This window comes from Ailuropoda melanoleuca, chromosome X, assembly GCF_002007445.2.
Source record: "Ailuropoda melanoleuca isolate Jingjing chromosome X, ASM200744v2, whole genome shotgun sequence".
NCBI lineage: Eukaryota > Metazoa > Chordata > Mammalia > Carnivora > Ursidae > Ailuropoda > Ailuropoda melanoleuca.
The window spans coordinates 92,319,206-92,343,664 of NC_048238.1; the positions used below are offsets into that span (position 1 = coordinate 92,319,206).

At 39.6% G+C, this 24,459-nt stretch overlaps 1 protein-coding gene across 7 annotated transcripts in view; it reads left to right on the forward strand.

Annotated features, from left to right (window-relative positions):
• The first annotated feature begins 273 nt into the window (after window positions 1–273).
• The window catches only part of OCRL (OCRL inositol polyphosphate-5-phosphatase), a 52,159-nt gene continuing 27,973 nt past the window's right edge, over window positions 274–24,459 (forward strand). For 2 of the 7 annotated variants that reach the window (XM_034649119.1, XM_034649121.1), the window contains exons 1-12: window positions 274–528; window positions 795–874; window positions 6,481–6,560; window positions 9,553–9,591; window positions 17,194–17,304; window positions 17,935–18,024; window positions 18,691–18,811; window positions 18,900–19,061; window positions 20,281–20,382; window positions 21,386–21,500; window positions 22,839–22,955; window positions 23,060–23,247. In XM_034649119.1, the coding sequence (XP_034505010.1) occupies window positions 490–528; window positions 795–874; window positions 6,481–6,560; window positions 9,553–9,591; window positions 17,194–17,304; window positions 17,935–18,024; window positions 18,691–18,811; window positions 18,900–19,061; window positions 20,281–20,382; window positions 21,386–21,500; window positions 22,839–22,955; window positions 23,060–23,247 (1,244 nt within the window). In that variant the 5' untranslated portion in view covers window positions 274–489. The remainder of the gene's footprint in view (window positions 529–794; window positions 875–6,480; window positions 6,561–9,552; window positions 9,592–17,193; window positions 17,305–17,934; window positions 18,025–18,690; window positions 18,812–18,899; window positions 19,062–20,280; window positions 20,383–21,385; window positions 21,501–22,838; window positions 22,956–23,059; window positions 23,248–24,459) is intronic. The other 5 variants (XM_034649122.1, XM_034649123.1, XM_034649124.1 and 2 more) reach the window with 5 other exon arrangements.

A 24,459-nucleotide genomic window follows, 5' to 3' on the forward strand; every position in this document is an offset into this window, starting at 1 on the left:
TACCCAGCAAGGTGCGTTATAACTGTAATAAGGATTTTTTTACTGGATGATGTAGGTCCTATTGGTCCAACACATTTGTGTTCTTTCATAGGTGTAGCTGTGTTTTGTTTCTGTGGCAATCTTCGAAGCCCAAAGAACAATTCTGGTGTCACAGACAGCATTTAAAACGCACTCCTCCCTGGACGTGGTAGAGACGCCCCCGGTCCGTCGGGTCTCTCGCTGCAGTTCCGCAGGTTGGCCGCAGGGGGCGAAATCTGCGGCGGCCTGGAAAACTGGCGGGGGCGCGAGGCGCCGCTCTCTCTCGGGTCAGGCTCTCGGCTCTCGGCTCTCGGCTCCTGGTTCCCGGCTCCCGGTTCGTGGCTCCCGGTGCCCTGTGCAGAGCTGTTCTTCAAACGACGCGCAGCCGAGGACTGTGGGTGAGGACGGAGGAGGCAGTGTCGTCGGATCCGCCCGCAGTCCGCAGCCCCACTGAGCTCAGAGGCCGCCGGGATGGAGCCGCGGCTCCGGATCGGAGCCCAGCCCCTTGCTGTATCCGCCTGAGGGAAGGGGGAGGGGAGGCCGAGCAGGACCGGGGAGGGGGGGGCGGAGTGCGGGGAACTGCGGAACGCGGTGGATGGGTTGGGGGGCTGTGGGGCTCAGAGGCCGAGCCGAGCGGGGGAAGGGGGCCGGCGCGGGAGGCGATGCCTTGGGCAGTGGGGAGAGCGGGCAAAAGGGTGGGAGCCTCTCTCCAACCCGCACCGCGCCACCCCTCCCTGGCCGCGCATCTGGAGGAGACCCTTGACTAGTGCCTGCATACTATCGAGGGTATGGAGATGAAGGGTACTCTTCGGGAGCCCTGCGCCCTGACGCTAGTCCAAAGGAACGGGCAATATGAGTAAGTAACCACCTGATTCCCACGGAGGAGGGGAGCCTGCCATTACCTCCCAACCCCAAACCGCGACAAGCCACCCACCCTCCTCCCCCTGAGGCCGCGTGGGCAACAAGTTCAGGCCCAGGTGTGAAGTGCGAGTGCTGTAGCATGGGGCATTGTCCCCAACTTCGAAGCCGCCAGATCGCTCCTGGCAGTGTGATTCAGTGGAAGGACTCAACAGGCGGGCGTTGAAGCAGGAAGCCTGGGTTTTTAGTTCCTGCCGCTGCAACTGACATGTGTTGTGTAACCTTGGGCAAGTCAATAATGCTTTCTGGGCCTTGGTGTCCTCATCAGTTAAATAAAAACATTAATTGCCTTTACCTTATAGACTTTGAAGTTGTAGCTGGAAGAATAATAAATGCAAAAAATGGTTTGCAAAACGTAAAAGTGTTAACAACGCTTCGTTGTTAACCTTATAGAAGTGTCTTTTCTTAACCCCATTCAACTGGTTCCTCCAGTCTCCCCACCCCCTATTCCACTTGCTTGAAGGCATATTCATTAATTCAGTAATGGTTTAGTGTACACCAGTAACTGCCTCACTTATTGACTTGACTGATAGAAAAAGTAATGAAACGTGTCGAAATACAAACATTTGACAGTTTATCAGTGTGTGTTACCTTTCATTCTGCCTTGCATTTAGAAGCTCAGTAAATACTGTTGACTGATTGAATAAAAGATTATTTTGATAAGCTGTCATTACTCCCTGTCTCACTCCTTTTCCACTAATGCTTCATCTTAAAAGTATCCATGGTGACCACTACATATCATGGGCCCTGTCCCTGTGTGCCCAAGCCACCTCCCTTGGTTGGTCATTGGTTTCTTGACATCAGAGTTTAAAAATCATTGATCACTTAAATCCTGCCTTCTCCCAACATTGGATTCGGCCTAAAAACAGTTTTTCTCAGTCCCTGCTTTTAAATTGTCCATATTCAGTCTGTGTGTAATTTACACAGAGGATATTCCCACTAACCTAGCCTACACTTTTCTGAGACTCTTGGTGCCACTCTAACTGGACATCAGTTGGACCTATGCAGTAGCTTTTCCCTAGGTCCTATTTGGTCAGCTCTGTTGGTGTGGCAAATTCATATTGTTCTTCCCAGATTTCATCAAACCCTGGAAGACCAGTTAAATAGTAAATTCAACAGAAAAGTGAATTGAAAAGTGGAATACCACTGCAACTTCCAAAGACTAGAATGAGTGGAGAGATGTGACCCTTGGGTAAATCAGTAAATTTTTTGCACCTCTGTTTACTCTTCTGTAAAAACAAAATTAGGAGAATTAAGTAAAATAGCTACATTGTTGAGATGACCACAGCCTAGGATGTGGTTCCTTGGTTTGATAGGTTTAGAGCTCTAGTTAGCTAATACGGAAGTGAGCAGCTGGCCTTGGGATAAATGCCTCATTCTAGCTGGCCTCCTGTACTAGGAGAACTTTTAAACTTGGAGTGGGGGATGCCTGGGTGGCTCAGTCGGTTAAGCATCTGCCTTCCACTCAGGTCGTGATCCCAGGGCCCTGTTGTGATCGAGTCCCACATTGGGCTCCTTGCTCAGTGGGAATCCTGTTTCTCCCTCTGCCTCTGCTGCTCCCCACGCTTGTGCTCTTTCTCTAACAAATAAATAAAATAAAAAAAAAACACCAAACAAATGGAGTGGTAGCTCTCCTGACTATTTATGTCCTCTCCACAAAGAAATCAAAGTCTTATGTTCCATTTCTGTTTAAGGTACAAGGGTATAGCAACAACTAAGGCTTAATGGCTTGCTATGTGCCAGGTACTCTTCTAAGCACTTTCCATGAATTAGTTCATGTAACCCTCATGTGAGGGTTACTGTGAAATTATAATATTCTCATCATCATCCCCCTTTTCTAGATATAGAAACTGAGGCACAGAGAGATTAAGGCACTTGTTCGCAGGAAGTAGCATACTGAGATTTGAACCCACGTAAAATTTCAGAATTACACTGTTTGAGAAGTTTCTTTACACTGTTTGAGAAGTTTCTTTTGAAATCCTTTATTGGAGACACCCAATACTGTCATATCTGTAATCCTCAGATTTTTTTTTAAAGATTTTATTTGACACAGAGAGAGAGAGACAGCCAGCAAGAGAGGGAACATAAGCAGGGGGAGTGGGAGAGGAAGAAGCAGGCTCCCAGCGGAGGAGCCCAATGCAGGGCTTGATCCCAGGACTCCGGGATCACACCCTGAGCCGAAGGCAGACTCTTAACGACTGAGCCACCCAGGTACCCCTGTAATCCTCAGATTTTTGTCTCATGGGTACCTTCTCTGACTTGTATTCTTCTCAGAATTTTTTTTTAACTTTTGAGCTTTTTATCTTAGAACTTGAAGCCTATTATAATCTTTAGTTCTGTAGTTCCTGCTGTCAACCATTGGAGAAATTTAGTTGAGAGAGTAAAATTAAAATTAAAAATAAAAGGTTTTTTTGAAATAGGGAATCAAACACTATTCATTTTTTTTCCAAGGATAATGGATTATGATGCAATCTGTTGTTTCATCTTTAACCTTCCTTGAATAAATCAAAGTATTTCTTAGGGATAATGCTGAGTCCATATTCACAATTTGTTACTCTTTTCTGTTTGACAACTACCAAATTCTAATTTCCATTTTTTTGCCATATACCTATTATTTTTCATCTTTCTGTTCTAAAAGTAATGATTACATGTAAGAAGAATTTCTATACTTATTTTTAGCCCTATTCTTGCTGCAATTTATTTATTGACTAACACATAGTATATATTGGGAAATTGACTTAAATTCCAAGTTTATCTTTGTTTTGTGATGGATTTTGGGGTGGTTGCACTTTTTAAATTGAGATATAATTGACATTATATTAGTTTCAGGTATACAACATAATTATTCAGTATTTGTATATATTGTAAAATGATCACAGTAAACCTAGTTAATATCCATCACCACACAGTTACAAATTTTTTCTTGTAGGAATTTTCAAGATCTACTCTCCTAGCATCTTTCAAATATACAATACAGTGTTATTGACAGTAGTCACCATGCTATACATTACATCCCCATGACTAATTTATTTTATAACTGGAAGTATGTACCTTTTGACCCCCTTCTTCCATTTCACCCATCCCCTACCTCTGACAACCACTGATCTGTTCTCTGTATCTATGATTTCAAGGTTTTTTTTGTTTTTGTTTTTAGATTCTACATATAAGTGAGATCATATGGTATTTGTCTTTCTTTGACTTATTTCACTTAGAATAATGCCCTCAGGGTCCATCCATGTTGTTTGTTTCATGATGGCTTTTTAAAAAATATTTTATTTATTTAGTTTTGAGAGAGAGAGAGAGAGAGAAAACAAGCTGGGGGAGGGGCAGAGGGAGAAGCAGACTCCGGGCTGAGCAGGGAGCCAGATGCAGGACTCGATCCCAGGACCTTAGGATTATGACCTGAGCTGAAGGCAGATGCTTAACCAACTGAGCCACCCAGGCGCCCCTTCATGATGACTTTTAACAGTACAATCCAGTCAAAGTTTTACTGCTAATGTTAAACACTCTATTTCTCATCTTTGTTTCTTTGAGATTATATTGGTTTGTGTTCATTTTCCCCAAAGTAAGCTCTTCCTCCTTCACTCTTGCTTTGTCAGTCTTTATCTAGTTTCTGATCTTCATCTGGGTTTATAGGACTTTCTGCTTAACTCATGAACTTTGCAGGCTGAAAGGAGCCTGCCCAGGGGCCCCTGGGTGGCTCAGTTGGTTAAGCATCTGACTCTTGATTTTGGCTCAGGTCATGATCTTATGGGTCCAGAGACTGAGCCCCATGTCCAGCTCTGCGCTCAGTAGGTAGTCTGCTTGAGATTCTTTCTCTCCCTCTCCCACTGCCCTTCCCCCCACTCCTGCATACATGTTCTCTCTCTAAAATAAATAAATAAATCTGAAAGGAGCCTGCCTCATATTCCTCTAGTCACCTTAAAATATGAACCCTTGCAAATTAGGCAAGCAGAATTGGAGCAGAAAGATAGCATTAATATTTTTATTTCCCCTTAGTTCTAAGTAGTTCCTTTCCCCATGTTATCTCCTTTAAAGTTAACACATTTGAAAAAAGTTCACAAAGCTAAAACAAGTCCCCCCAAAAGACAACAAACTAGATATAAAACCCTTCAAAACAATGATATTTTTTAATGTCAGAGGTTGAACAAATTATTTTTAGAAATTTATCTCTGTTTATAGTTAAACTGGTTCATTTATTCAACCAATATTTATTGAGCATCTATTAGGCAGGAAGCAAAACCAAGTATGATATGGTCTTTGTTTTCAAGGAGCTCAAATCAGTGAGGGAAATAAATATAACTGCAATGGAAGGTGTATGTGCTTTATTAGAGGGTTAAACAAAGGGGATCAGGGTACTGGTTCTGCTTCCGGGAATTAGGAGAAGCTGCTAAGAGGAGGGGGTATTTGAGTTAGGTCTCAGGAAGAAAAGAAGAATGTTCCTGGCAAAAAGAACCACCTGAAGACTGCTTGATTTGGGGAAGCTAGGAGATGTTCAGAATGGTTGTTTACCAGTAGGTCATACCTTGATACTGGGCCACTAAGGATAAGTAGTAAATGAAAATTAATATTTCAGGAGTGCATAGGAATTTAGAAGTCTTGCATTTCATACTGGGGGGCAAAATTCTGGCATGTTTACCTAGAGATACCTGCATGAAGTTGGAAACCAGAGTAAAAACACAAGGAATGTAAAGGCCACTGGCTGTGATATCTGCTACCCTGTTGGTCATGGGTTATTTTAACTGATCCAGCTGGCTGGGCACCTCTTTTTACTTCTCCATGAGCCTGTATACTTGTTTGTAGAGATAGAACCATTCTTTGGTAAAAAGCCTTGGGAATATAATCTGAAGGCTAATTTATGAAATTTCTAATTCATTTATTCAACAAACTTGAGTGAGTACTAAGTTCCAGGCATTATGCTAGGTGCTAGAAATACTATAGTGAGGGGCGCCTGGGTGGCACAGTCGTTAAGCGTCTGCCTTTGGCTCAGGGCGTGATCCCAGCGTTGTGGGATTGAGCCCCACATCGGGCTCCTCTGCTGGGAGCCTGCTTCTTCCTCTCCCACTCCCCCTGCTTGTGTTCCCTCTCGCTGGCTGTCTCTGTCTGTCAAATAAATAAATAAAATCCTTAAAAAAAAACAGCAGTAAATAATATTTAAAAAAAAAAGAAATACTATAGTGAAAAGATAACTGTAGTCTGCCCTCATGGAGTTCACACCTAGCTACTCTTCACTCTGGTATGCATACTCTAAATGCAAATGCACTATAATTCTTGTTTTTAAGATCGTAAGCTGTGTTTAGGACATAGACTATTATATATTCTTTATGGCATAGGACAGTGTGGGTATTCAGATATTGATCATCACTAATATCCTCTTAGATCTAGAGCAATTTCTAGCTGTCATGATGCTCAGATGCAGGGAATGAGATACAGTAAGTCTAATAAAAATGGACTAGATTTGTGTAACAACACAGCAATATATTTTGTTGTTAAGTGTTTGAGTTTTTCAGTAGCTATTCATTGATGCATTCTTCTGTTTCCTAGGTTAATAATCCAGTTGCGCGAGAAGGAACAGCATGTTCAAGATATCATTCCTATAAATAGCCACTTCAGATGTGTTCAAGGTACTAGCTTTAATTGCCTAGCTAGTTTTACAATGTTTTTCCTTGGTCATTATCGCATTGTGTAATACCATACATATTTAAATTTGTCACTGCACGTAAAATGAAATGTATTACTCTTTGCATAAAATTATAACATTACTAAGCTACCATTGAGAAGATGGTAAATGCTTTGTGAGTGCTGAAGGGTTGTACTGAAATACATATATAGTCTCACCTGCTTCCCTGGCTGGGGGTTAGAGGTGTATGTAGTCTGTTACTTATGTAGGTAGTCTTTTATGCTTATGGACCTATATGTGGATCTAAATGACATTCTTGGGTTTAGCAAACACACTGCTCATTGTAAAGTATTAAAGTCACTTGGATTCACACACATTCAGCACTTTCTCCCCACATATTTGAAATTGAAACATTTGGCAATAAACCTTACCAGATTTTAATACCTTGCAGTCAATTGTGCTGATTCTCAGACCTTGACATTGGTGAATCATAAGAAAATTGACTCCAAGGAGGAAATATTTGGCTTCTTGCCCTCAAATTTGGGGACAAAGAACAGAAAATCTGTTGTTTCATCTGCTACAATGAGACTCAAAATTTGGGAGGTTTGCGTGGGAGGTGTTGCTTCTGTTATCTCACATTGCTCTGGAAGGGAAATTGATTACTAGAGAACAAATGCATTATGTTTCCAGGGGGTTCATTGGTGTCATCAGAAAGAAACATTCTGTATCAGCTGTAGCTTATTGAAAAACTTGAATTTTACCTTGCATAGATTTTTTTCTTAAGTTGCATTGAACTTTTTTTTTATCACAAAAGTAATACATATACTGTAGCAAGTTTGGGAAGACCAGAAAAGTGTAAAGAAAGTAAGTACATTCCCTTCCTTCAGAGATAAACACCTAACATTTTCCTTTTTTTCTACACATGTAACTTTTAGGGTAGGCAGAACTCATACTATATGTAATTTTCTGTGTGTTCTGCATGCCCTCATATTATGATTGCTTTTCCATCCTATTAATAGGTATATACTGTGCCATTTCATGAATAGCCCATAATGTAGTTATTCCCGTGTTTGACATTTCGGGTTTTTTTTGCTAGTTTATATAGTAATGTGATGAATATCTCTGTACATAAATCTTGCACATCTCTAAATAGGATTTATTCCTGTAAGTAGAAATACTAAATGGGTATGAGTTTTTAAGATAATATATATTAAGAATTAAAAATACCTGCAGTGAATAGTATCCACATTGTATAGAGGAATGAAATCATCCATTTAGCCTGCCCTGTGTGAGAGGGACATATTGAACAAGGCAGCTGCAAGCCATATAAGTTGCTGTGGTCATTTCACTTTTCATGGTGTAGCACCATTATTACATACCTAGCCCTTTAAAGAGGTGAAAAGCCAAAGAACATGACCTTACGTTTTAGCATTTTATTAACTCTGTACCTTTTGTACTATTTCTACAGCCACTTTTAGCCTATTTCTCTTAGTATTCTTTTTAATAAGAAATAGACGGTAGATTGTTAGATTGTAATCTAAGAAAATATGTGTGTGCACACATGGTAGTTCCCCATAACAAAAGGAACAGTTACTTCCTTGAGTTTTTAGATCCTTTCTATTTCCCAACCTGTGCATCTATTTTGATAAGTCTATAAATATTTGGGTTTTAAAGAATTAAAGTTACTGAAGAACAGTGGGGAACTTACAGTACTTATGTCCTGATGCCCTGTTGTCCCTTGCTTCATCATGCTAGTGAGAATATTGAGGCTATTTTTTTAATATTAGACAACTACTTACCAGTAATTATTGTAGTAACTGAACAATGGGGCCAAATATACAATCCAAGCTTGTAAGGGAGCTAAAAAGGCTGAGACTACTCCATCTGGCCAAGGTAGATCCAGGCTAATCCTAAGGAGTCAGTACCCAGAGTTCAACTAGCCAGAAGGGTCTTACAGGTGCTGTTGGCCAAATCCAGGGAAGTCAGAGAGGAAGAGATGGGTTGCATCTAGACACTGGAGGTAAGGAAGAAAGTCCAGGAGAGCCAGCTGGGAGAAAAGAGAACTCTGAACTGAGAGACTGTGCTTTGCCCTGTTTTATACTTCCTTGTTGGGTCTGATAGGCCCGACCCCAGGTATTAATTGTAGCCTGAAGGTCAAGAGCTTAAGGTATTCTCTGATCCTAAATGGGGCAGAGGCAGAGGAAATGAGATCACTGGGAGGTTTTCAGAGACAAAATCTGAGTTAAAGTAATTCATCTCTGGGCCTTTGGGGTCACTTCCTTGGCTTTTTTTTTTAGATTTTTAAAATTTTATTCATTTTTAGAGAGTGGGGGAGGGACAGAGGAGGAGGGAGCCCCATGCTCAGAGCCCACAGAGCCAGTTGGAGCCGGATGCGGGGCTCTATCTCATGACCCTGGGATCACGACCTGAGCTGAAATCAAGAGTTGGGCACTCAACCACCTGAGCCACCCAGGTGCCCCTTGGCTTTCTTAAAGAATTAGTTAGAGGCACCTGGCTGGGTCAGTCAGTAGGGCACGTAACTCTTGATCTCGGTGTTACAAATTCAAACCCCAGGTTGGGTGTAGAAATTACTTAAAAATAAAATTTTTTTTAAAAAAAGAATTAACTAAGTGACACAATTAGATTATATTAAATCAGTGTGTTATAGTTTAGCGGAATTAAACTCACCTTCACTTGAATTAACATGTTTATATTGCCTACTATTGTCGTTCCTTGATTTGCTTTGAGGTGTTCCATTTGGTTATTTGTTCAGTTTAGTTTTCTTTTAGTTGAATTGCTCATAATCTTTAGAACCTAGTGCTTCCAAAATCCATTTTTAAAAATGCTAAACAAAAAAGCAAAGGATTTTTTAAATGTTTTCTAAGACTTAGGAGTGGTGACTGAGAGAAGCAGTTATTTATTTAGGCATATGCTTCTTTTAGTTGTAATGAATGGTTTTCTCTTCCCTAATCCTGTTCTTTCTTCTTTTCCCTCAGAAGCAGAAGAAACTCTTTTGATTGATATAGCTTCTAACAGTGAGTACCATTCTGAATGGAATTTATTTTCATTCAACATATATTTAATTGAATACCCACTATATTAAGACCCCTTTTTGGGCACATTTTAATTTTACCATCTTATCCTGTATTCTTCTTTTTCTTAAGGCAGCCATACAAATTAACTTTTCCCCCTAAAAACATTTAGTGTAAACATAAGAAAAGCCAGGTGGCTGGCAAGACTCTTTAAAAAGTTGAAGATCTGATCTGCTTCTCTAATGGTGAACTTCTTTGAGCCATCAGTATTTTTGCCATCAGTGGTTTTATGGTTTTTTTTTTTAACTGCTATTATATTTTAAAATTTTTTTCTCACTCGCTTTTTATTTTTGCATATGAAATCATAATGTTTTCCTTCATTCATTATATCATTTTGGGAGGCTATAGAGTCCCTCTTGTACTGGAGATACCTTGCTTGTCTCAGGCTACCTCTTTTTCCTTAAAATTATTTTGGTCATTTATTTAAGCTCCATCCCCTCAAGGCATCCCTTTATCAGAAAGAACATGGTCTTCCTTCTCACTGTTTCAGTTTTCTCATTTTTATCTGTTTGAAGCAAATCATCATTGACTTTCTGTGCAAGCTGTTCTCTGTTTATCATCTAATTGTACTGTGTTATGGGGAGGAGAAAATGGGCACTTGAATGCTACCTTGACTACTCGGTGGTTGCTATGGGAAAGAGTTTGTGACCACATGAATGTAAATCAAACTGGTTGCCTTATCTCCTGCTTGAGTCCTTGAATGAGTGGGGTTTAGCTCTTAGCTTGGGGCTATGGGTTATACATAATTTTGTTTAGAAACAGTCCCTGTCCTTGCCACCATTAATTTGTATTGAACAGTTTAGATAGGCTTTTTCTGATTTGGGTTTTATTATTCTTTTCTTTGGTCATGGATATTAGAAGTCTTAAGAGTTGATTCTGAAAAGCTAAATAAACCTAGCTGCTGATTTCTTCAGGTATCCAAGAGAGCAAATAACTTACTATCTATGTCTTCTTGTGCTTAGAAAGGAGAAGCCAGAAACAACACTAAAAAAGCAAAATTTGAGCAAAAACAGTTCAGCAGTGACTGACATTGCTGTCGAAATAAGATTCCAAAATGTCCTGTTCTACCTGTAGAAAAAGATATTTGATCCAGGGGCGCCTGGGTGGCACAGCGGTTAAGCGTCTGCCTTCGGCTCAGGGCGTGATCCCGGCGTTATGGGATCGAGCCCCACATCAGGCTCCTCCGCGATGAGCCTGCTTCTTCCTCTCCCACTCCCCCTGCTTGTGTTCCCTCTCTCTCTGGCTGTCTCTATCTCTGTCGAATAAATAAATAAAATCTTTAAAAAAAAAAAAAAAAAAAAAAAAAGATATTTGATCCAAAGCTGAAAAGTTAAACTGAGCTGTGCCTTTTCTCTTATAAACACCTATTTATGGCATTAGTTCTTTTGGCTTCTCCTACATAGAAATTAGCCATGTTTTGCTGTGTCCAGAGTTTGAGTTACTGGATCATAGCAGGGTAATAGTTCAGTAACCACTTGAATAAAATCCCTTCTTATTTCTGCCCATTTAGTAATTTTGCAGTGAAACCAGGTTTTATCTTGATCTTTGGGCTTCATACATAAGCCTTTAGAGCATATAGTATGTTGCAGGAGGGAGGCCCTGGGTTTGTTAGGCTGGCCTGATTTTAATGTAAATATGTATTTTCCCATTATCTGGATGTTGGTATTAAACCTTTTAAAATAATTTTTCTGATTATTGAGGTAATAAATATATCTTCATTATATACAATATGAAAAATTCAGAAAAGTTTGAAGTATCAAATTAAAATTATGCTCCTGCAATCTAGAGATCACCACTGTAGCTAACATTGTTATGTATCTCCTTCCAGTCTTTTATTTAAGTTTTTATGTGATTGGAATCTTTATATGTAGTTTTTGTGCTGCATTTTCATTTAACATTATATTGTGAGCTTTTTCCATGTCATTTAAAATTATTTAAAAATGTGATTTTTAATGACTAATATTTCACCATAGGTTTGTGCCAAATTTTACTAAATTAAGTCCTTTATAAAATTAAGACACTGTCCAGGAACATGGTATATCACTGTACTAGCTTATAGTTACTGAGTTTTAGATATTTATCTTTTATGCAGCCACTTTATAGAAATATGTTTAAAATTTTAGGGGTGCTATTTATTTTGTTGTTTGGTTTTGATAGATAGCCCTTTTCATCTGCAAATAATAATTTTGTCTCCTTTCTAGTACCTGTAACTATTAGTTTTGCTTCATGTCTCATTACACCAATGAGAATTTTAAGACCAATATTAAATAATGGTGATAATCCTTGTTTAGCTCCTATTTTCAGTAAGAATGCCTCAGGTGGTGCTTCATTGCCGAGGACATGATTACCTGTTGATTTGATATGGTTTTTTAAAAACCATATTAAGAAACTGCATTTATTTCCAGTTTATGTGGTTTTTAAAATCATAAATGTATATTGAATTTTATCAGATGTCTTTACACTGTTTTTAGAGATGGTTATATTATTATTCCTTATTTGACCTATTGATGAACTGTATTATACTAATTTCCTAATATTAAATCCTCCCTTATTTATTCATTATTTAACAAATATTTGTTGAGTGCCTTCTATTTGCCAGGCACTGTTCTAAGTGCTACAGGATCAATAGGAGAACAACATAGAGAAGATAGCTAGCTGTTCCTGCTTTTGTTCTTGCTTCTGTGCTGTTTAGTACTAGATGCCTATAATCCATTAATTCATTCCATAAAATATGAATACCTTTTATGTGCTAGGCACTGTGCTAGGCTCTAGGGATATATCAGAAAGCAATATAGTCATGTTGTATCATGAATCAGTACAGGAAACAGACTTTGAACTGTTAAGTGTAGATACTTACATAGTTGCAGTTTTGATAAATGCTATCAAGGAGAAATACGAAGAGTTTATAAGAGGGTTAACTAAATTAGGTGACCTGGTCAGGGAAGGCCTCTTTAAATAACATTTAAATTGAGACCAGAGGGGATAAGTAAATCAAATCTTTAAAAAAAAATAAATAAATAAAATTAATCTTTTTTTTTAAGAGTTTAAGCTAGAGAATATGAGTATGGTGGCAGGATAAATGTAGAGAAGTGGTCAGATTTGATAAATGTTTTTGGAGGTTAAATCAGCAGAGGTTGGTTTGGGCATAGGTAGTGAGTTGAAGAAAAGTGTCAGGGATGAATCTTAGGTTATTGGCGTGAGTGTGGATGATGGTACCATTTGCAAAAATAACATTGCAGAAGGAATGAGTTTTCTTTTGAGGGGTCGTGAATTCAGTTTTAGCCATGTTTATTTCTTTGAGACATTTGATTGTAGGTGATAAATTGACAGTTGAATGTATGCATCTGAAGCTCAGAAGAAAGGTCTGGGCCACAAGCGTACAGATGGTATTTGAAACCATGAGAGATGATGTGATTGGAAATAGAGCTGTGCTATCAGATATGGTAGTTACTGGTTACATGTGCCTGTTTAAATTAATTAGAAATAAAATTAGAAGTTCAGTTCTTCAGTCACACTAGGCACATTTCAAGTACTCATTAGTCAACATGTGGTTATTGGTTACCATATTGGACAATGCTGATACCAAATGAGAAAAAGGTTTTAGATTGAACTCTAAGGAACCCTGCTTTTTAAAGGTTAGAGGAAGAGATACCTCAGAGGGCACTAAAAAATTAGTGACCAAAAAGAGAGAGGCAAACTAGATGAGTATAGTATCATAGAAGCCTTCAGAAGAGATTATTCAAGGAGTGGTCAACTATTGATTTCTGCTGATAGGTCTAATAAGATGACTGAAGAGGATCCATTGGCTTTAGCAATTTGGAGGTTATTGGTGACCTTAACAAAGCTATTTTAGAAGGGTTGTGGGAGCCAAAGTCATATTGGAGTGGATTAACAAGAGAAATGGGAGGTGAGTAAGTAGTGACTATGTGTTTTTTAAAAAAGCTTTACTGTGAGGGATGCCTGGGTGGCTCAGTCAGTTAAGCATCTGTCTTTGGCTCAGAGCATGGTGCCAGGGTCCTGGGTTCGAGTCCCACATTGGGTTCCTTGCTCAGCAGGGAGCCTGCTTCTCCCTCTGCCTGCTGCTTCCCCTGCTTGTGCGCATGCACTTTCTCTCTCTCTCTCTCTGTCTGACAAATAAATAAATAAAATCTTTTAAAAAAAATAAAAAGCTTTACTGTGGAGGGGAATGTAGAGACGGACTGGAGTTGGAGGGAAATATGGGGTCTAGGAAGGTTTTTTGTTTTTAAAACAGGATTTAGAACACAATTTAATGCTAATGGGAAGGAGCCTGTGAAAGGGGGAGTTTAAAGATATTGGGGGGAGGTGTCTTGAGAATGATTGTGAATGTAAGGTTCCTGAGAGAATTGGAGGGGTTATAATTCAAAGAGAAGGTGGCCTTTGATAGGAGGACTCCTCTTCCTTATATCAGAAGGGAAAGGAGAAATTAAATACAAATACAGGTAGGTTTCTATGTGATGGCTTCCATTTTCTCTGAAGCATGAGGTGAAGCAATCCACTTGGAATGAGAGGGTTTGAGAAGAAGGGATCCAAAAATTGAGTATAAATGAGGAGGTGTGAAATGCTTGTTCCAGGTAGTAGTGGGAGACTAGTTGACTGTGGAAACTTAGATGACTTTCTATCATAGAGGGCCCAGCTGAGGTTAGCAATCATTTTATAATAATAGGGGTGTGTGTGTGTGTGTGTGTGTGTGTGTGTGTGTGTGTGTGTGTGTGTGTATGTGCTTACTCCCTCTGCAGTAAGGCAGTTAGTTGAATTTCTGAGGGTTGCAATTTAACCAGGTAGGTGCTGTGGAGGAACAGGGTGGTAAGGCAGTTCTGCGCTTTTGCAACAGAGTTTAATGATGACATCGGTTTGATAAAATAAGAAGTGAAAGCAGGAGTGAGTGAATGGATACTAAGAAAGTAGAGGGATCAATGCTGGAGGTTCCCATATGAGCAAGTAAGCTGGAAGTAACAGGTCAAAATGGGGTATTTGAATTAGAGGTTTATGGGGTGGTGGTTTCTATGATGAAAAGGTTCAGAGTACAACTGAGGGAAATCCCAGTAGGGACTTGAAGGAGTAGGTGGCTGAGATGATGGGCCAAGGTCATTGGATGAGGAAGTTGAAGATGTTGACTGTGTTTTCTGCACTAATTTGTAAGGGACCCAAATTAAAGGCAAGAGTTTGAGTGGAGAGGAAGTCTTATGAGTCAGGTTTTGAATCCTGGATTCAGAAGTTTTGGTGAGGATGGTACATGATCTCATAGAGGGAGGAGGGAAGGGAAGAAGTTGGTATAACCCAGTGGGTAAACTGAAAGGGAAAAAAGATTTGTCCTGAGGGAGGAGAAGAAGGAATGGTCTGGAGATGGTGTTAGGACAAGTAAGGACACTGGTCTAAAATTCCATAGGGTGTAAGAGACCATAAACAGCATCCAGGGAGCAACCACTTCACAGGTGACTCTTTGATTTTTAATTTGGATGCACATTAGAATTACTTGGGGAGGGGCGCCTGGGTGGCATAGCGGTTAAGCATCTGCCTTCGGCTCAGGGCGTGATCCCTGCGTTATGGGATCGAGCCCCACATCAGTCTCCTCCGCTATGAGCCTGCTTCTTCCTCTCCCACTCCCCCTGCTTGTGTTCCCTCTCTCTCTAGCTGTCTCTATCTCTGTCGAATAAATAAATAAAATCTTTAAAAAAAAAAAGAATTACTTGGGGAGTATTTTGAAAACTACCAGCGCCTGAGCCTCACCCCCTGAGATTCTGCTTTATTGAGCTGGGGTGGGACCCAAATGTCTATTTTCTAAAAATGCCTCTGGTGATTCTAATGCACCCATAGTTGAGAATTACTGAGAGATGCAGGGAGTGTTCAGAGGAGAAGTTTGAGGATATAGGAATGTTGATCACAAAGAGGCTAGGGGGTTTTGGAAGGAAGAGTAGTAGAAGGTTGAGTCATGGGGTAATTTGTCCTCTTTCCCACACAATATGGTGAGAGAGTATCTAGTATTATTTTGTAAGCAGTTTCTGGAGTTTTCTGTTAAACGAGTCAGTGTGTTTTTTATATTTGCTACAATGTATCTTTCAAGGGTTGTGGGAGAGAGAGATTATGTGTTCTTGTTTAAGTTTCTATCAGATAGAAACTGGCCTTTTAATTTTCTTCTATTTTTTTATATAAAATATCTGAGAAAGGGAGGACTGCTTGTACCCCAAAGGAGGTTTTCCCTGATTTTCAAGGCTGTGGTAATTGACAGCCTTTATTCATGCCGGTTGTTTTTTCTTCTCCTTATGATAACACCCTCACTAATTTTCCTGTCTGTGGTCCACTTGGGTGCCTTCGTTTTCACATTTTTCTCTATTTTTTATCTCTTTTCGTCTAATCACTAAACCTGTGAAGATAGAAACATAAGGGAAATGCAAAGGCAAGAGAGATTCAGAAGTGGATTTCATTTCATTTTCCCATCTCTTTGTCATTTATAAGTGTGAGGGAGTCTGGTCCAACAGTCATCTATTAAATGCCTTCTGTCCGTGAAGTCTGACAGCATTGTCACCAGTAAAGTAACCAATCATCCGGGTTTGCCTGGGACTTTCCCAGACTTAGCTTTGAAAGTCCTGAGTCCTGAGAAGCCTTTGGTCCCAGACAACCCTGGGAGATCATCGAAAGTGTTGTGTTGGATTACCTGTATGTACAGGCCACCTCTTGCTCTCAAGGAACTTATGGCTTCCAGCAGCATGAGAAAGCAATATATGTACTAAATCAGTTAAAATAAGAACATAAACAAGTACATAGGTTTCCTGGATGATCATATCAAGACGATTGATAAATATGATAACTAGGGCATCAGAAAAAGGGAGACAGTATGTTATATACATAAGAAACTAATGTCCTAGATCACTTTGCTGCTAATTATACTGTTTTCCAGTTGGCTATGCTTGAACCAGACCACTCCTGGTCATAGGTCATTATATTGCTTTCGTACATTTATTCAAGACATGCTTTTTTTACTTGAGGTAATGAGGTATAGGTACTTCTTTTCAGAATAATTCAAACCAATCCCACTATTCTTTTATTTTTTAATTAGTTTGTAAATTCAATTGCCTAGGTACAGTCTATACCTAGGAGCAAACCATCTTGTTTTCTTTATTCCCTTTATGCTCAAATACTCTTAATATATAATCTAGATTTGAAATGGTAGGAATTTCCAGCTGGGAGATGGGAGGAGGGCAGTTGGGGAAGTGATCTTTTGTTAGAATTTGGTCCCTGCATTGACATTGGGGAGATATATCAGAACATAGGAAAACTGATTTTAGTATTTATCATATCACCGTAAGTGGGCTGCTTATTGACACAGTTCATCAGCCCTTTAGATTTCCCTCCCTGTATTGCACTCCCCAACCAAATCCCCTGATCCTATAGACAGGTTTCCTACATTAGAGGCCTTAGAATATTTGTGATCTGGACCTTCTCCTGTTAAACTGATAAGTTGAGAGTATGACCCCAAAAAAGCATGTATTCCATAGGTATATGTGTGTGGATTTCACTTCTTTTTAGGTGGCTGCAAAATTCGGATTCAGGGGGACCGGACCAGAGAGCGGCACTTTGAAATCCCTGATGAGGAACACTGTTTGAAGTTCCTCTCGGAGGTCCTTGCTGCTCAGGAGGGTAACTCAAGACTCAGCAGTTTTCTTTCTGCTCTTTGAATGGCAGTGAAGTTCTGACATGCTGATGCAGAGGCAAGCAGCCATTAGCCAAGTACCTCACCCCTTCAGTCTTCAGTGCTGATTTTTCTGCCTTCAGGAATGAACCCAGGATTAGGTTAGGGAACAAGTCTATTCAGCTATAAGGACACTGGGCCATTTTCCAGAATCTTCAGTGTCACGGCATGGACAGCTTACTGAAGAATATAATCCTCCTGCTCCCAGATGATCCCAGAGCTGCCCTCATTCTCTTAGTCTCTTCCTTCACATTCAAGATGCTGCTGGCTGGGTCGCCTGGGTGGCTCAGTCATTAGGCGTCTGCCTTCGGCTCAGGTCATGATCCCAGGGGCCTGGGATAGAGCCCCGCATCGGGCTCCCTGCTCAGCAGGAAGCCTGCTTCTCCCTCTCCCTCTGCCCCTCCCTGTGTTCCCTCTCTCGCTGTCTTTCTCTCTGTCAAATAAATAAATAAAATCTTAAAAAAAAATGCTGCTAGCCCCTGCATTTGAGGAGTGCTGAGTGAATGGCTTTTGGTTATGGTAAATTCCACTCAATGATAGGGCTCCCCTGTTTCTGACCATGACTCTTATCTCTCTAGCTCAGTCACAACTTCTTGTTCCAGAGCAAAAGGACTCATCTAGCTGGTACCAGAAATTAGACACTAAGGACAAGCCTTCTGTTTTTTCAGGTACTGAAAAACTTCTCTTTTGCCTGGTTGCTGTGATCATTGCAGAGTAGATTTTATCTGGACAGTTAGATAATGTGGATTAATGTCAGTCTGAGACACCTTCTCCTATGGAGTGGTTTTACTGAGTCCATGCCCACTGACTGATGTTCATTCCTAATCCTTTCTGTGGCATGTTAGCTCCTCAGGAGCCTGCTTAGCAGTGTGGTAAAAATTGCAGGCTCCAGGGCCAAACTGCTTGGGTTTAAACCCCAAATCTGTGACTTGCTAGTTATGTATGACCTCGGTCAAGTTACTCAACAATGTTGAGCTTCCATTTCTTTTTCTGTAACATGGGAAGATTTTTAATAGTACTGGCCTCTTGGGGTCTTTATGATGATTAAAGAAGATAATGATATAATCCCTTATTATCAAACAGGCATTATGCTAAGTCTTTAATAAATGTTAGCTGTTACCATTCAGATTCCAAATTAATGTAACTTGCTATTGTTCTAGTTAGTATGTCAAGTTCTTCAGGGTATCCTTATGGTACCTTTCTGTTTGGTAATGCCATTGAGCAAATAGTGATCAAATCAAAACCACTGATCAAAGCAAAGCTCTGTCTATCCTGGATAAATTAGATGGTATCTTTATTTCCCTCCCTTTGACTCTGGGTTCTGTGTACTTCAGGGCTTCTTGGATTTGAGGATAATTTTTCATCTATGAATTTGGACAAGAAAATTAATTCACAAAATCATCCTACAGGGATTCATCGGGAACCCCCACCCCCACCCCCTTCAGTGAATAGAATGTAAGTCCTGTGTCAAGACATTTTTCCCATTTAGGAGACTTTTTTATTATAGGCAGTTTCACTTTCGAAATTCTCATTTATTTGCTAGGCTTCCACGTGACAAGGAAGCTTCTAACAAGGAACAGCCCAAAGTGACCAACACCATGCGGAAGCTCTTTGTACCAAATACCCAGGCTGGGCAGCGGGAGGGTCTCATCAAACATATCCTGGCAAAGCGAGAGAAAGAATATGTCAACATTCAGAATTTCAGGTTAGTCTCTCTTCTACTTACTGAGGTACGGCATATAATGGCTATTTGTTTTTTAAGGTATTAGTTTAATTAGCTTAATTAAGAATCAAAGCATGATAAAAGGAATGGTCAGCTGGCTCAAGCCCCTGTCTCTATATTGGTCAATAACATACATGGACAAAATAACACAAATGCTACAATTTCCCTTGGATTTTCTAACTACAAATGATACTATGTCTACTAATGGTTCTAGACACTCAGAACCAAATCAGGCTCACATCTACTAGAGAATAATCCCCTAGCACATTCCCTAAGCAGGTGTGTTTTTTATCTTTCTGGCCTGCTGAATTTTTTCTCACCAATATTGGAAGATTAATGTCTGCCATTACCACTAGCTTAACTTACTTACTTTGGTAAGTTAACTACAGAAAATTTTACCCTGTCCTCTTGATTGAGAGGATTCTTTCCTCTATATCATATTTCTCAGTTCACATTTATTTATTGGTATCTTTTGTGGACCTAGTGTGTGTGGTGTGGCATGGCATATATTCCGGTGTACAAAGCAGCAACACTTCTCTTTGTTGTTTGTGAACAACATGTATGCTTAATAGTCCAAGATTCTGGTCCCATCTGCTATCCCAGTATGCCTTATTTGTTCTAATTCAATTATAACCATATCCCTGTGCTAAAACCTATAGTTCCTCATATTCCCCATGATGCTTATTTTTGTATGTAAACAATTAAGACAGTTATGAGTTTTCCCTTCTGCTTTCCCCGTTAATACTGTGTATCTGCCTCAACAGAATTTCCTACACAGATGTCCTTGTAATCCTTCGGGAAGTGAGTTTTTGGATTCAACTACAGCTCCTTATGGAACAGTTATCCATATTAGATGTATTTACATCATGAAGATACCTTTTTCCCATCTACAAGCTCTCCCTTCAAGTATAAGTTTGGGTGGAGTTTAACTGAAAAGAAATGTGGTAGAGCAATTAGCTTTGTATTTTTTAAATAGAGACTTGATTCCTTTCTGTGGGTTCACCTAATGTAAACTTTGGAGAATTAAGCCCACTGCCTTTGTGTTCTACATGTGAGAGGTGTTTCTTATGTATATAACAAAACATTTTGAGAAATTATGTTGGCTTATTGTGAATATACCCTTGTATAAAAGTGATGAGAAAACTTCATTGGTTCATACTTGACCTTTGTTTTCAAATAATTTTTTGGTATTGTGTATTAGATTTTTTGTTGGAACGTGGAACGTGAATGGCCAGTCTCCAGATAGTGAGTTGGAACCTTGGCTGAACTGTGATTCAAATCCTCCTGATATCTACTGCATTGGGTAAAGAACGCATCTGGAATTTCCTTTTGGCTATATATTTGGTATTAGTTTACATGACATTTTGTTCTCCTTTTTCTTTTTTAACTGTTTGGTGAAAACTCACTATAGACTATATGTGAGAATTAACTTGTGGTTCAAATTTGTGAGATAAGAAAGGGATGATACCTGAAATGTTGAAAGGAAACATCTAGTCCTCTCAAAATGCGAAGAAAACTGCATTCTTAATAGAAACAGACTTGAGGTCAATTCCAACAGTGACTATTCCTAGGATATATAAACAAAGCTCCACTGTTATCCCTTGTGGAGATTTTTTTTGTTTGTTTTTTGTTTATGTTTTGCATAGTCTGTGCATATACTTTTTAAAAAATATTTATTATTATTATTATTATTATTATTATTATTATTATTTTTAAAGACTTTGTTTATCTGACAGAGAGAGAGTGAGAGCACAAGCCAGGAGACAGAGGGAGAGGGAGAAGCAGACTCCCCACTGAGCAGGGAGCCCAATGCGGGGCTCGATCCCAGGACCCCAGGATCATGACCTGAGCCGAAGGCAGCTGTTTAACCAACTGAGCCACCCAGGCGCCCCCCAAAAGATTTATTATTTGAAAGAGAGAGAGTGCATGAGCAGGGGGAGGGGCAGGGAGAGGAGCAGAGAGAGGGAGAATCTTTGAGCAGGCTTTCTGTTGAACAGGGATCCCAGGACCCTGAGTTCATGACCTGAGCTGAAATCAAGAGTCAGCTACTCAACTGACTGAGCCACCCAGGTGCCTCCGCTTTTTAAGATTCATTTTGTATAGCCTGTGCATATACTTATAGAGGGTCTTTTGAAAAAGAAAGCTGCTTGTCCTTACTGATCACCTGGGTCAGTAGAGCAGTTCTGTAAAAATTTATCTCTTTCCCCATTCCCTTTTCACCTAATGTCTCAGAAAATGGGCAAGGAGGTAGACAGAGATAATTATGGGACATGTATAGATCTCATGTCTTCTTGTTTGTTTTTCAGATTTCAAGAGCTGGACTTGAGCACAGAAGCCTTTTTCTACTTTGAATCTGTGAAAGAACAAGAGTGGTCCATGGCTGTGGAGAGGGGTTTGCATTCCAAAGCCAAGTATAAGAAAGTAAGCTGCATTTAATTTTCTTTTTTAGTATACAACTAAATAGAATTCCCTAGAAGTTATTCTGTTAACTGTAACTTGTTCCAAAAGAATGGTTTAATTGACTTCTTCCCTGTGTGTAATACTTCAATAGGGCAGACTAATTCTTTACACCTATTTTTCTAGAAAAAAATTTTCCTAAGCTTTCAGATTCTGTATTTTCATTGCTTAGGTAGCTTTTAGGAGAAAAGAAGAATTTTATTCTCAGAATGATAATTAGCTTACAATAATTACTTACAAGATAACAGTAAGAGTTTAAGATCAGAATTATTCACTGACATGGCCAGAACAGGATGCTTTATAGAAAAGTGGTTTGAAGCATGTGGGTGCATAGGGTATACTGTGGAATCAGCAAGAAGTGTTGCAGAATTTAAATGAGTTCTAAAATTTGTTGTAAATCAAAAGTAGAGTTGACTTTAGCAAGGTGGGCCAATTTGTTGGTCTTTAGAAAGCATGTGGTAGAGGCTACCAGAACAGTTATTTAAATTACATGGCTACTGTAGTAAGCCCTTTAAAAGAAGTCACCTGAATATTTTTCATTTACTTCTTCTAACAGTTGATATAGGTAATAAAAATCCTGAAGGTGTTACTCCTCTCATATAGGTCCCTGGGTAACACATATTTCAGACGTATCTGTAGCTCTGGTTCTCAGACTTAAAATAATCAAAGTAAAAAATATTGCTATTTTATAAATTTTAATTTCTTAAGAAATTGGAAATCAGAAACTAGGAAGGAGAGGCAAAAGGAACAAGCTGGGATAGGGGTTTTTTTTATTTGATTTTTTAATTCTATCTACTCGTGGTATGTTTACAAGTGATTAAAATAATGGATCCTAGAACTGAATGTACTTGATGTCCCCAAAGACTTTTGTTTTAAGATTTTATTTTTATTTATTTTTTTTTCATTTGAGACAGAGAGAGAGCATGAGCAGGGGGAGAGGCAGAGGGAGAGGCAGAAGCAGGCTCCCCGCTGAGCCAAGAGCCTGACATGGGGCTTGACGTGAGGCTTGATCCCAGGACGCTGGGATCATGACCTGAGCCGAAGGCAGACACTTAACCACCTGAGCCACCCAGGCGCCCCTGATGTCCCCAAAGACTTTTAACTCCTACTGGTCAGAGTCAGATAAGAGCTGCCTCAGAGAAATTTTGTTTCCTTTGCATGGGGTCCACTGGGAAATTAGAAGATTTGGATTCGGATTTGAGCATCATTAATATCTTCTTGGTGGAAAATTAGTTGTGGGACTAGATGTGTGGCAAAGAGTGGTATTAACATGAACCTTTTCTAACTCCCTGGAACTCATAGGTTCAACTAGTCCGCCTTGTTGGGATGATGCTCCTCATATTTGCCAGAAAGGACCAGTGGCGATATATCCGTGATGTTGCTGCAGAAACAGTTGGAACTGGAATCATGGGGAAAATGGCGAGTTACTTTGGAAATGAGCTTGATTATTATTTATGTCCATGTGAAGTTTAACTGCTAGTTGTGTCTTTGTACTAACTGTGAGTAATTACTCTTGCTAACAGGGAAACAAAGGTGGGGTAGCTGTGAGATTTGTATTTCACAACACTACCTTTTGCATTGTCAATTCCCACCTGGCTGCCCATGTGGAGGACTTTGAGAGAAGGAATCAAGATTATAAGGACATCTGTTCACGCATGAGTTTTGTGGTCCCAAATCAGACCCTCCCACAGCTGAACATCATGAAACATGAGTGAGTGGTTAAATCTCCTTTGGCCTTTGAATAGTGGGGCTGAGAAGAGATTAAACGGATCGGAAACTGTGAAGAATGAAGGTTTACAATTTAGGGATTGGGGTTGCAAAGAAGAGAGGGTTTTTAAGGAATAGCAGATTCACTGAGGCAGAGAAATCAGATTTGCTATCGGAGGTAAGATTAGTTCTGTTAGTGGCCATGTAAGAGTAATGCTGGAGGTGTCTGTCAGCTAGAGTCAGTTTTTATTATAAAATCAAAATATTCATTGTAAATGTAATAAAAGATAAAATTAAAAGTAGAAATCTCTCTGCTCTCCCCAGCCAGTCTCTCAGAGGAAACTGTTATTAACAGTTCACTGTATATCCTGGAACTATGCTGTCCAATGTGACAGCCAGTAGCCGTAAGTGGCTATTGGATACTTGAAAGTAGCTAGACCGAATTGAGATGTGCTGTAAGCATAAACTGTACATTGGATTTCAGAGACTTAGTAGGAAAAATGTAAAATACCTCAGTTTTTCAATATTGATTACATGTTGAAATGATGATCTGGATATATTGAGTTAAATGAAATTTATTGTTAAGTTATTTTTACTTGTTTCTTTTACCTTTTAAATTCAGCTACTAAAAAATTTAAAATTACATCTGTGACGTTTATTTTATTTCCTTTGAATAGTGCTGTTCTAGACCTTTCTCTATATGCATAAAAACACATGCATACTTATTATATAGAACTATATTGTCCTATTATTGTGGGTCTCTTTCCAAGCCAGTGTGTGCGTGTGTGTGTATGTGTGTACTACATTACCTATGTAAATGTCTATATTATGTATATACTATATTTTATATATATACGTATATATTCTTTTTAGTGGCTGTGAATCATTAAGAATAGGGGCAGTGGTGGGGCGCCTGGGTGGCTCAGTCGTTAAGCCTCTGCCTTCGGCTCAGGGCGTGATCCTGGCGTTCTGGGATCGAGCCCCACATCAGGCTCCTCCGCTATGAGCCTGCTTCTTCCTCTCCCACTCCCCCTGCTTGTGTTCCCTCTCTCGCTGGCTGTCTATCTCTGTCAAATAAATAAATTTTAAAAATCTTAAAAAAAAAAGAAATAGGGGCAGTGGAGATTTAGACAAGAATGGGTCAATAGGCCCAGCCATTGCACTACTGGGTGTTTACCCCAAAGATACAGACGTAGTAAAGAGAAGGGCCATATGC